The following is a 14,122-nucleotide window of genomic DNA, read 5'->3' as shown; positions in this document are numbered from 1 at the left end:
CAGTCATGTGACAATGAGAGCACAGCACCTGACAGTCAGAGACAAAGCAGGAGATGCAGTTCTATGTTACTGCATCAGCCAGTGTAAGTCAGCAATTCCCAACCTGTGGGCCGTGAGGATAATGCAAGTGGGCGCTCAAATAATTGGCAAAATAGAAAGACTTTTTTTGATAACAAAACATTAATTAAAAAATAATAATAAAGTAAAAGAAAATGTCATGGTATTCTTTCTTTAAAACATACGTGTGTGTGTGTGTGTGTGTGTGTGTGTGTGTGTGTGTGAGTGTGTGTGTGTGTATGTATGTATATACTGTAATTATTATTTTGTTCTTAATGGATGTTGATTTTTTTTTTTTAAACACATAAAATAATCATGAGTTTAAAAGGGGTCACAGAAAATAAGAAAATGATGTTTGGCTCAAACCGGCTTCTAAGTTCAAATAACAAATAGATGGCGAAATGTATGCCTATATCAATCAAATGCCCATTATTGCCATCATGTAGTAATCCAGTATCGCCAAATGTAACTTTTAGGGATTGCAGAAATAGTTTGGCAAAGGCCCCGAAAAAGTCTGTTGAATGTAGAGTTTGTTTGAGGGGTGAGAAAATATGTCATTTCGGAGTCGTGGTTTAATGTACTGTAACGTCAGGAGAGTCTGAACCAATGAAAGTCTTTGACGCTCCACCCTACCTGCCTCTCTCTCTCCACCCCCCCTTTCTACACACATCAATGTTGCCAGGATTTGCGAGAGAAACAAGCAACCAGGGCTATGAAAACAAGCCGAAAAGAAGTGACTAGGCCACATGAGCACTTAAAACCGTCGGCTAATTAAAAATAAGCGCTCTACAAGCTCACTAGGTAAGTGTTGTGAACTTGTAGATCTGCTATTTTACAATTGGAATAGTTTTGAAACATTTAACAACGGGGGTCCAATTCCATCCCTGGCATGAAATATTTTCAGATGGGGTGCGCGGACTGATTGATTGATTGAATACTTTATTAACAGTTTGCAAAGACAAATAAGACAAAGCATATAGGCTACATGTTAATTTCGGTGTATTTGACATGAAAATGTTTGAGAATCACTGGTTTTAAACAACCCCAAAATAAGCCACAAAGATCTAACTTTAGAAACAAGCCAAAAAAAAACGCAACTCGCAACTAACCAGGCAATATTTACAAGCAACTTTACAGAAAAACAAGCCCACAAGTCGCTTATAATAAGCAGACATGGCAACACTGATACACATACTCACAACCGAGCCCGATCCGCTACCATCCGCATCTGGAGACGCTGCTTCTTTCTACACGAGAACCTTCAACTTTTTTACATTTACTCTGAATCATAAGGGCTGTGCTGATTGAAATACACGTTTGTGACACACATAGCCTAGCAATTCATCAGGGTGTAGGCTATTTGGTTTCACTAAAATAGTAAGTAAGTGATTCTTTTAAAGCCAAGTTGGCGCTTTGCTTTCTCTCAACTGAGTCTATAGCCTCGTCTAACATCTCCATGCGTCAACAGAGTAGAATTATAGGGGTTTCATTCAGTTATGGTCTTACTGCAGTTAGACTTGCTATGCTTTAAAGCGCGACTTCTGGATTTCCTAAAACGATTATGAGTGTTCAGGCATATAACAGCCTGTAAGAAACTGTATGAAAAGTTAATGGGAAATCTGTGATGCATTTGATCCATGAATCCACGCAAAAGTCGGCAAAAGTGTGAGTGTACATTTCAGGCGATAAGTTAATTGTTTCAAAGATATTAATTCTTAAATGTTGGCCTCTCTTTTTATCTTGTCCTTCTGAGAACCTTACCGATCGCTTTAGACGTTAAAGACTTCAGCGCTGATGGTGACATGAAACAGATGCATGGACTCAAAATGTGGATTTAAATTGTGAATCCTGTGATGGATCAGTGATAGTCTACGTTTCTCTTGTATAGTCCAGCACTGACTTAACATTTGGACACAAAACCGCCGACTTTTGGAAGGAAGGGCAGATCGGAATATAAGGCAGCATAAGGCGCACAGCTCCATACTGAAGTGTTTAAGTTAGTCTGAGGGGAAATTTAAAAGACCTAAAAATACAGCGTTGGTTTCTTTCTCCCCCTACAAAGAATCATTTGAACTTCCCACCGCAGAGCAGAGAGCGACATAAATAGTTCTGACATGTGGATGTAATTTCAGAAGAAGGGAGAAAAAAGAGAGAGAGAGAGAGAGAGAGAGAGAGAGAGAGAGAGAGAGAGAGAGAGAGAGAGAGAGAGACAGATGCAGAGAAATAAAGTGAGCTGACCAGAGTCTGCATGATGAGCGTATAGTGGGTTAAGATTAGAGGAAAAATATTGTGGGCAAAGACATAGATTATAGAGTTGTGATTTTACAAGGCACTACTATGAGCATCCAGAGAACAGATGGAGTAAAAAACGAGTCGCGCCGCTTTGAAGATAGTTAGATTAAACAATTTCATCTGAGCGTCAACTCTCGGAGGTCCCGGCAGAGCTGTCTGGGGTCAGGGATGGGATCCACTCTGGTGCAACACTATTTGGACTTTCTTCTCATCTCTCTGCTGAGCAGCCTATGCATGGTAAGTGTTTTAATAATACGCTCATTACTACTGTTGTGTAGCCTATAAGCCAGTGGTTCCCAAACGTTTTAGCTCAAGACCCAAAAGAGAAGTTTGGTTTGCCCAGGGACCCAAACTAGTGAAAACAGCAGATCTACAAGCTCACGCAAAACATTTGTTTTCTAATTTATGGAATGTCTTTGATTTTTTTTCATTATTATTTATGAAATTCTTTAGAAAAAGCATTGAATTTGTTTTTAATTTATGAAAAATAGTGCATTTAAAACAATTTATTGAAATAATAATGGGATATATATATATATTTACTCGTGACCCATAAAAATGTGTCTGCGACCCACAAATGGGTCCCGACCCAGTGTTTGGGAACCAGTGGCTTAATAAGCGACAGATTGTCAACACCTTTATGTCCGTGCCTTATGCGTAAATACGCAAAATATTGTTTCGAAATTGCCTTTTGAACTCGTGCTACTGTATGTCAGCGCATGCTTCCTCTAGAACGCATCTTCTCCCTAGAAAGCAGACTGAAGAGTAATGATTGTGTTGATGGCTCTTGACATTTCCTTTGAGCTGCACAACCAGAACCTGCAGGAAGGTTCCCTGCAGCACATATGATTGTGAGCTTGTGGTCTTCCTCCTTTCTGCTGAGGTTGACCCAAAATGTCTAAACATCAAGCTGTTGCAGATACTAGCAGACTATGCCAGTGGTTCTCAACCTGTGGGTCGCACATGATTTTTTTTGGGGGGTCCCCAGATGACAGTGAAGTGACAATTTAAGGACTTTCAATACCTAATACCTCAGAAAAAAAGAAAGTACATCAATGAAATGAAAAAGACCATTACCGCATCAAAAGTGAGCAACAAACTATACTATAAAAACTGGTAAAACGTTTTGTCAACATAAGCAAGGGGCTTGAAACACACACATTGTGAAAATAGCAGATCTACAAGCTCGTAGATCTGCTATTTTCACAATATGTATCTGTGGAACCGACTAAGTCAAACTAAATGTAATGTCTCAACTCCCTCAATTCCAAGTGCTTGTCGGGGTGGGGGGTCCCCAGTTCAAATATGATTATTTTGGGGGGTCACGGCCTGAAAAGGTTGAGATTAGAACCACTGGACTATGCAATACTCTTATTTTGGTGCGTCCCAAATGTAACAATATGCTCATCTTTCCTCTAAAGCATTGGCCTTGGTGGGCTACTTATGCAATGTACTATTATTGTGGTGTATAGCTTTGTTTGTCAGCAATGTCAAATGTCGTTGTGTAAACTGCAGGTAAGGCTTCAGGTATTATTAGTTATATAAAACATTATCTTCATTCATCTCTTTCAGCACTCTCACAGCAATAATTACAAGTTGTGCGTCTCTGAGTCATAGCTTTTAACTATTCACATCTTCTGCCACATTGTGATGTATAATTGCTTGCTCTGTCAAATATCACTGTACATAGCAATCCCAGAAGGCCTGCTCTACACACAGTGGCTGTGCATGCAGGCAGGCAGAGAGCAGTGCACCAAGTTGGTTGTGTGTGTTTTGGCTGGAGCTGTTGTGCATTCAACAGGCAGTTCGCCCGGCCTCTGAGGTACAGTGATGTGGTCCGTCACTGTGCCGCACTGGACCTCTGGGCTCATTGGTTTAGATGGCAGAGGAAAACAATTATAACATAGCCGTATATTTATAGCTGATTCAACATTCAGTCGTTAAAGGCTGTCTGTGAATACTGTTTACCCATTTTCAGTTTGATGTTTGGTTCTAGTGTTCTTCTCCGCAAAAATGTAACAGTTTTTTCCATAGTGTGACCAAAAGGGACATAGATTGCTGTGGGTGCCAAACCTAGGAGTGGAACATCTGCATTCCTGTTCTGTGCATATGAGAGGAGGACACAACTGCAGTTTTAATATTTTATTACAGATGTGTGTAAATCGTTTCTATTAACTATACATAGAAATATGGTAAATGCAAATGGCTAAACATTATAATATAATATAATTTAATATAATAATCTTTATTTGTATACCACCTTTCTTATCAAAGTTACAACGTGCTTGTACAGTGCAATAAAACATATTGTATAAAAAGTAGTAAAATGGAATAAATACCATGCAATTATATAGTAGTACCAATAATCAATGATGCCAAAAAAGTAAGAAAACAAAACAAACAACCATAAACAAGCATCAAAAAGAATGATTGGAAATGTATATAGAATTGGACGTATAGGCGAACATCCTAAAATGATGAATCCAAATGTTAAACCAGAGAAAAAACTAAAACAACTGTCAACTGATGCTGCATCTCCTCCTCACGGTGCAAGACCTTTCTTAGGCGAACATCCTAAAATGATGAATCCAAATGTTAAACCAGAGAAAAAACTAAAACAACTGTCAACTGATGCTGCATCTCCTCCTCACGGTGCAAGACCTTTCTTTAGGTGAGGTGGGGTCGTACAGTAGCAGACAATGACTCATTGGACTGTGTGCAAGACCTTGCTGAACTCGGAGACAAAGAGAACACTTCCTCCTCCGAGGAGTCTTTGTCCAATTATGTCGGCCTTCCTCACTTATCCAGTTATAGCCTTTATTAAGAGGAAGCACCACTTTCAGGAACCTCAGTGTGCATATAGGCCTAATTTGTTCCCCATGACTGCCTTATGACTTACACGTGTGTCCATCTTTACTGGGGGGACTATAGTATCTGTTAAGCAGGCCTTCAATAGACTCACATTGTGCTTAAGTTCTGCACAAAGTATAAATTGAACGGTTGCCAGGTTACAGTAGGTGTTGTTTATATTCATTTTGTGAAGAGGAATATTGCCATTGTGTGCTTGCCACTTTGGACAAAACGTCTGGTCACTGATATCTGTTCTCAAGGTTAAAGTAGTATCTAAAGCAATGCTGTAGATTGGTATCCGTAGTTGTACACTTACATTTTAAACATATGATGTGTAACATGTGTTGTGCAAAGTAACTAATAATACTGGATATTGGGGACTGAATTTGTAAGGGAATACACAGGAATACAATTCATTAATTTAGTTCTTACTTGCTTATTTCTGGCTGCTGAGGCAGGCAGAAATAAGTGAATTATATACATAATAATTCTGTTTTCAAAATTAGACACCATACTGTTACTTAGTAAATAATTAGATCTAATCATTCTTTGACACCTTTACCCCAATAATAATAATAACAACAATAACAACATCAATAATAATATAGTAATAATTAGCAGTAGAGCTTGCTTAATGTTAACAACAACAACAACAATACATGATATAGTAATAATTTGCAGCAGAGCTAGCTCACAATCACATACACATTGAACTTTTCTGGTACATTGAGTTTCTTTGGTACACATGTGTACCCAACTAATCCCAAATGTCTATTTCTTTTGTTTTGTGTGTGTGGGTACGCACGCACGCACGCACGCACGCACGCACGCACGCACACACACACACACACACACACACATGTGCCTGTGCACATGTACAGTAGCCTGTGTGCACATAGTCTTGCCTAGCCAGACAATCAGCAATCTCCGCCTACTGATACGCCTGAGGAAATGTAAAATCAATATGGAGAACAGTGGAGAAAACGGCCGCTGCCAAACCTACGCCCACTGTTTTGAAAACAAATCATATCAGTCCCAATATGAATGACCGCCCTAATTGCAGTTGGTTGCATTGGTTCTGCAATAAAGTTATTATTATTTTTATCTCCAAATTACTTCCACCCAGTTACTCCCTACATTGAATTTAGATGTCACACCAGACAGTATCAGTTGTTGAGATCTCTGATCGTCTGGCTACATAAGATTAGTCTGCACGCGCTTGCATGCACGTACTGTACATGTGTGTGTGCGTGCAGGTTTGTGTAACCGAGTGAAAGATAATTATCTTGAAATGTCTTTTCAAAGAATAATTCAGCTAAAGCTGCTATAATGGAGTGATGGTAAATGGTATGGGCAGGGTGTAATGGCAGGCAAGTTAACAGGCAGATTAGAAATGATCTTGAGCACAAGGAAAGACAGAACACAATGAACTAATCTCTGGAGGTCTGAATCATGTCACTGTGACTAGAGGTCAAACAATTATCTGACAAAGAGTGGGTGAAGAGATGGGGTTTGGTGATGAGCTGATGATGGCAGGTGTAATGACTGAAGGTGGTGATTAGCTGAAATGGTGCACACCCACGCACGCACGCACGCACACACACACACACACACACACACACACACACACACACACACACACACACACACACACACACACACACACACACACACACACACACACACACACACACACACACACACACACACACACACACACACAGAGTGGCCAACAGCAGACTAGACACAGAAGGAGAGGGAAACACATTTGTTAACTGGAGTTCATGCCATTCACTCTGACCTTGCGCTTTATACGTTTCTCTGGATTGTTGACAATTGTTAATTGTGAATGTAAGGGAAGATACTGCTTACCTGCAAATGGGTGATCTTAAGATGAAACAAGATAGCCAGCTGGATCCCCAAATGAGCCATGCAACTCAACTCCAACTTCAACTTTATTGTCACCAGTTTACAGGTGTGGAAAAAGTGGGTGAAGTTTTTAGTCATACATACAAGCTCCCATCATGTGCAGTTTTCAAGAAAGGGGAAAAGAAAAGAGATAGAAAGAAAACATGGTAGATATGTCAAATATTCAAATATTAGTAGAGTAAAATATATACATAAGTTACATGATGGTTCAAATAAATGATATTGGACAAAATGATAGCTGAGCTGACATGAAAGTACTAACACTGACATGTATAAAGTGTATAAAATATAATTTATGAAGGGATAAGCCCAGATTTTGAAATGTTAGGTCATGTTCATGTGTTAGAAAAACATGAGATGAGATGTTACTAACACTGGATTTGGACTGAAAGCATTCAAATATTGACAATTTAATTTTGTGAGAATAACTCCACTAGTTTTTTTCACAACCGGCCCTGGATAAATTCGATACTAAGGTGCTTTAACTTGCATGGAAGGAAGTATTTCATCCCTTATTTACTTGTGCAGTCCAAACATTTACGATCTGTTACAATCTGGTTACCCTCTCTCTTCAGGTTTCATTAGTGTTCTGGGAGAGCTCAAACACCTCGCACCCCCAGTCTTTGTCTCAGGCTGTCATTTGGCTGCCTTTGCTTACTTACACTGATTGTTAAAGCTACAATCGGGGACTTATTTTAATGGATAAAGCGTTATTTTAACCAATAGATAGAATTATTATTGGCAGTTCAAAAAAATCACAACAATGTCACCATTTAGAAAACGCCAACGTGGATTATGCATAAAAAAGCTGGAGCTAGTTTCCATTGAGGTCCACCTTGAGACATAAAACAACACGCAATAAACTGTACAAACAACCATGAAACAAAGAAAATATAATCCTTCTATATAAAGTTAAAAGCAATACATATAGGACAAGAGTGGGCTGCCTTTGCTTACACTGATTGTGAAAGCAAAAATCGGGGACTTATTTGAACGAATAAAACTTTATTTTAACTAGTCTTTATAGTGGAGTTATTAATATAACTAGCACATTCGCATTGAGAATTGCAGACTCTGGTATTGGGTAGGACACAGACTTATCGACTTATTGTCAATAAAGCTATTTGAATTGGACACTAGATGCACCCCCATCTATATTGTTGTTTGGACATTGTTGCAATTACCTCTCTCCGTCAGGAGGGAAATACAGTTCACGGATTGTATTTTGTTGATTGTAGTTTTTTTTAGACTTTTTTTAGACTTTTTAGACTTTGATACTCTATATCTTCCTTGGCCAAGCAAGGTTTCTCTCTTGTATGAGCAGTAGATGTTTGGTTTAACAAGCGGGAGACTAGGCATAGAATCCCCGGTCTTACAGTTGCAATTCTGTTGAGCCATACAATTTTCAGATTGTAGTTTGATTGTAGTTAAATTCAAATGATCAATGTAACCCAGATGTATCTCTTAAATATTTTCATACAGTACATGCAATGCAATATTAATAATTATTTCCATAATTTTGAACTTTGGGTGTTGTAAAGAGAGCATTGGAGCAAATATTAGGTACATAAAGTCAGTCTAATAATGACTTGTAACTGCCCTTTAGTGTTCTATAAGCGGTTGTATGTGGCTGCAGGAAGTTAGGGGAAATGGATGCTTTCAGTATGATGGGTATATATATACAGTAGACTGCATAACTGTAGTCTGGGGTTTCCTGAAGGTGGCATACCTGTTTCCTGTTCCGGTTAATTTTCCCGTAACTTCTTCTGATTGGATCAACAGCAGATTTGAACCAGAAATATATGAGACCTTCATATTTTTTTTCCAGTTTAAGTGTTTACTGTTTTGCCAATAAATAGCCAATCTACAAGCTCACAATGCGGCATGAGTGTGTAATGTCATGTGGGTAATAGACTGCATAGAAATGGAATTGAGTGTTATGAAACTGTTTAAAACAGCCGCTAAAGGTTTTAGAAAGGGACTTAAGCTTGTACTCCTTGCCAACAAGAACTGATCTTCAAGCTACCAATGCGCCACATTGCAGCGATCAAATCAGTTCTTGTGGCGAGCGACAATGTTGTACTATGGCTCTGTACTATGCAGGATAAATTAGGCTTACTTAACTTCCACTACACAGAAAGTTCTCCATTAATTTGAGAGTAGGTGGCGGACAGGCCACAGATATAAGATATTCTGTCAAATTCTGTTCTCTGAGAGTGTGAAAATGTGCCCTTATAGGTACTTTTTGTTTTTATATTGAAGTGAAACTAACAATCATGCTATTTAGATTTAGAGGGATGTTGAACTTTTTGAACTTTTCGCTACTACCTGGGCATGATATTAGTCCAAATCCTCCTATATTTTGAGCAGTGGCGTCGTTAGGGGTGGGCTTCGGTGGCTATAGCCACCAATGTTTTGTCCAAAGCCACCAATAAAAAAAAATTAAAAATTAAAAAATGTAAAGTTTTTTTTTTTTTTTTGAATTATATATCTATCACCCTAACCTAACCCTACCCCTAACCCTAAAACCGAAATAAGGTAACAAAAAACGGGGAAAAAAGCACCCTAATCCGCGAAATCCGCGAAAAAAATCGCGCGCGCGCTTCGCGCGCGCGCGGGAGGAGGGCCACATGCACGCGCGCTGCGCGCGCGTGCATGTGCCCGTTGCCTGCGGGGCTAAGCCCCCGACCTAGTAGAGACCTAGCGACGCGTCTGATTTTGAGTAACCTCTGTCGTGGTGAAGCTGCTGTCTGTAGTGGTGAAGCTACCCGGTTCTCCTCAGTGGCTGGAGCAAGCAATTGCTCTGATTTTGCACACAGCCATTGACCATTACCATCTGAACTTAACTGTGAAGCCCCTTTTTCAATTTCATCAAATCTCAGCTTCTTATTCGCCTTTATGTGTGAAACAATGTCGCCTCCCGGGTTGCCAGATCATGTGCGCATATCCCCCCACGGATGCGTCGACCGGGTATGGTCTAGTATTGATAATTTATGTAAGTCTGTGCTCTGGCAAAACAGGACTCATTATCAGACTTCAGGGACTCATATATGTGGGCATAATCTGCTTTCTTTGTGTTATGTGTTAAGTGTCAATATGAGATCTGTTCACAATACAATGAGATTTAATGGAGAGGAAGAAATAAACTAGACTTCCTCTTACTCACGGAGCAAATGAGCAACTAGACTGACAATATTTGGACTTTAACTCACTCTACAACCCAGACTTCTACCAAAGTTCAACATATCACTTTACTGTAAGTATCATCGAGGTGTTACTGACTCGGAATTCAGTTCCTGTATATTTCTAACCTTCTCAGATCGTGAGAAGGTCACCCACTGTCGTCACTGGACAGTTACCACATGTTTGCTTGAATTTTCCTCGGATTAACTGGAGTCTCCCCTCTCAGAGTCAACTTTTAGGGGCAAACACAGCCTACACAACGTATCATTATATCCCTTGATATTTTAGAGCACTGCTTGTGCTGTACAGTGGCGGGAACTTTACACACTTAAAACCCTATATAGTCTACTTCATTTACCGGGTTCCCAGGGGTCTGTACTTGACCCCCTCCTTTTTCCCCCATACACCAAACATTTTCACTGAAAATAGCAGATCTACAAGCTCACAGCACGCTGCACCGCGTTTTGAACTTGTGGATCAGATATTTTTTGCTGAATGTTTACCTATTTTCCCTGAATGTCCGCCTATTTATGACATGCCCAGAATAGGGTTCATGTGGTTAACTGCAGAAAGCAATCCTATCTGGATTTTTCAAATTCTCCGTTAGAAATATAACCACCTTAATCACACGGTCACCTTTTTCATAATGACTGACACATTGCTCAGTTTTGAGAGGGCCCATGAGTCAGTCTCATAATGTGTGTTAATAGGGGAGTCTTCAGTTTCATTGGCATGGTAAGGTTATACCATGGCTGTGTTTGACTCAGGAAAGGGCTTGTTTTCTTGACTTCCCATGACCTCCTCCTTTTTTCAGCTTTTCCACTTGAAGAATGCAGGAGTGTGAGTAACTCAATGCCACTTTTACACCTCACCGAAAAAGTTACACCACTAACACAGATATTTTAATGAAGTGTCTCTGCTGCAAGACCTTCCAAATACACACAGCTTTTCTGTCACAAGTCTGCCATTTAGAGTTTGTATGAAAAACGTACGCTCCTTCTATTTTTGCATATACTTGTTCATATTTCATTTTTTGATTTGAATTTAAATTCTGTAGCACTTCTATGTCAACTGATTTGATGGTCTTCATCTCGCAATTTCCTGCCTCTGACTTAAGCTCTAAATCTTCTCATTTGCATTCACCAATAATTATACATCTCAGCATGGGTTATCTTAAGGATATAGAGAAGACACAGTATGTTAAATATGCTTAGTGGAACAGGGTCTCCCAGGGCTCTGTACTTATTCCGTTCCTTTTGTCCCTCTACACCAGATCTTTGGCGAAAATAACACATTGCGTTGTGAGCTGCTGTAGATCGACTATTTTTTCGAAATGCTCGCCCCCAGAATAGGGATGCTAGGGTCCATGTGGTTAAGAAAGGGCACATTCTTAAATGACACCTATAATACTGTTTTAAAGTGCAGGAATGTGAGAAAATGGGGGATCTTATTGTTCTGATCTTTTCTACAGACCTATAAATCTTGCCCCTGGTTCCTTTCATTTTGATCTCAGTGAACATATGAAAAGAAGAATGTTGCTGCAAGTGGGAAGTTGTCAAGTTTCAGCTGAATGCCAAGAGACAGAAGTCTAAGAGACATGTGCCGATGGTATCTAATATACTGTGTGTCAAACATTTTGATTAACATCAATGTACTGTATATCAACTGTTGATAGGATTTGAAGGCTTATATTATTTACCCTATGTTCTCATTGTCCAGCACCTACACTGTTTTCTTTGTTAATAAACTCAATATACTGTACTTAGGCCTTTTTGAAACAGACAGACAAACAATCAATCTTAAACACTATTATAAACTGGTGGTAATATGACAATCAGTCCAGTCAAAGATGCATGGACCGACTGCTACGACACCACGTTGAAGTCTTGACCTGTAGGGTCTTCTTTACTCCAGTTACCTGCTGTATGAATATTGTGGCTCAGAATTCCATGTGGGCAGCATTCCTGAAATCCCAGAGTACCTCAATTGCGTTGACTTGTGAAAATTCTCAGCCATGTAGCTGCCTTGCCCATTGACAGAGGATTCTGACAGAGCCCTCCCCCCACTGTTGCGCACAGGATTGCATTTCAAAAATACAGAAGCTCCCTAGACCCATAGTGCTGCCTAATCCCTAATGCAAGTATAAAGGCAGCACACAGTTGATTTCCTAAATAATTACGGCTGAATCAGTGGCTTTCGGCACATCTGGTGCATTTTGTTTACGTGATTTGGATGCAGCTCAGATTTTGGGCAGGGCCTAGCGCCTGGCACATGGCTTCTGGCTGCTGCAAGGAAGGCAGGATTTCTTAAAAGGACCTTTATTAGTTTCATTGCAAACCTCTGGGGCTTATGGGTTTGTTAGTATGCAGTTCACAGCTCAAGATTTTCCAGCAAAGAGTAAGAAATCGTCTCATTGCAGCAAAGGGCAAATTTGTGCCAATTCATGTCCAAGATAAGAGTGAGTTGAGACTCACCTGGACTGCTGCATCAGCTCAATGGCATTAACCCATTAAGACCGGGAATGCATCTGTGTCATTTAAAATTTTAGCTATAACCATTATTTTATACTTTGTCTATTCAAAAATAGCAGATATACAACAAGCTTTTAGATCTGCTATTCTTTTATTATATTTATTATTCTAAAGCGAATGTTTTGAACTCAAATCTTTGCTTCTCGGGGTCGTCCATGGAACAACATATTTTGAGAGGGGGTCTGTGGACAAATACCTATCATTTTTGTTGTTTGGCTGCTATATCAGTGGTGTTCAAACTTTTTCCATGTCAAGGACCCCCAAAATTATATGTATATATTTTTTAAGCAAACATTTGTAAAATATTTGGTTCCAGGGACCTACAGAAGCAAAGATTTGAGTTAAAAATGTTGTTTCAAAAAAATATATGTATTCAAACATTTGCACAAGATTTTTCAAAAGTAGCGGATCTACAAGTCCATACCGCTCAAATTTAAAATGACACAGATGCGTTCCCAGATTGAATGGGTTAACGTGGTAAGTGAAATATGACCAAATGCTGTGTGACCCACAAAACAGTTTGGAAATGGGCATCCAACATAGCACCTTGTACAGTCACCTTTTGAGTCAGTTCAGTGTACTGTCAAGCAGTGACATTGAGCAAACATCAAATGACTGCAATCATCTACCATGCAAGAGATGTTAGCAAATGTCACTATAATTGCTATCAGGACTGCACAGTGCATTGTGGGTTGCTTTTAGCCTGCTTCCAGATGAATCTGCCATTGAAAAAAAAAATTGCCCGTGGCAGATTAGCAGTGATATTGTCTGGCCATGCGAGGCTAGGTTGCTTTAGGCCCCCAGTTGAAAGTGGTTCCACAGTGTTGACATGATGTTTGATCTTCTGCTTTCAGCCCATGCACCTGTTTGCATCACATAGCTATTCATTGAGGATAAATACATAGTTACATGATCTGGCAGGGAATGAACGACATGTTGCCTAGACCGGTTCATCAAAATATGCCTTGATCGAGTCTGATTCAGATTTCGGGGATTGACTTGGGACACCCTTTGAAATAAATGTAACTGATAAATTACAATATTTGTGATATATGGTCTCCAGTGAAAGGTGTATATTGCAAATACTTAAATAAGTCACTTACTTTACATTTTACATGGGTAGAAGTTTGGGAAGATAAGTTATTTAAGACTGACTTCTAGTCAGTTTATTTACATGCACAACATGTTGGTTTGGTCTCCTGTGTGTATTCAATAAATCACAGTCAACTTAAATCACTTCACATTGGTAGTTTTGGAAGACCAATTAAGACTGACTTGGA

At 39.5% G+C, this 14,122-nt stretch overlaps 1 protein-coding gene across 1 annotated transcript in view; it reads left to right on the top strand.

Annotated features, from left to right (window-relative positions):
• The first annotated feature begins 1,329 nt into the window (after nt 1-1,329).
• pth1r (parathyroid hormone 1 receptor) overlaps nt 1,330-14,122 on the top strand; it is a 59,625-nt gene continuing 46,832 nt past the window's right edge. Inside the window, exon 1 of the mRNA XM_084057967.1 lies at nt 1,330-2,586. Coding sequence (XP_083914093.1) covers nt 2,518-2,586 — 69 coding nt within the window. The 5' untranslated portion in view covers nt 1,330-2,517. The remainder of the gene's footprint in view (nt 2,587-14,122) is intronic.

Source organism: Gymnoscopelus microlampas (assembly GCF_963454915.1).
Source record: "Gymnoscopelus microlampas genome assembly, chromosome: 5".
Lineage (NCBI taxonomy): Eukaryota > Metazoa > Chordata > Actinopteri > Myctophiformes > Myctophidae > Gymnoscopelus > Gymnoscopelus microlampas.
The sequence above is the reverse complement of the archived record's forward strand: the minus strand, read 5'-3'. Positions and strand labels throughout refer to the sequence as shown.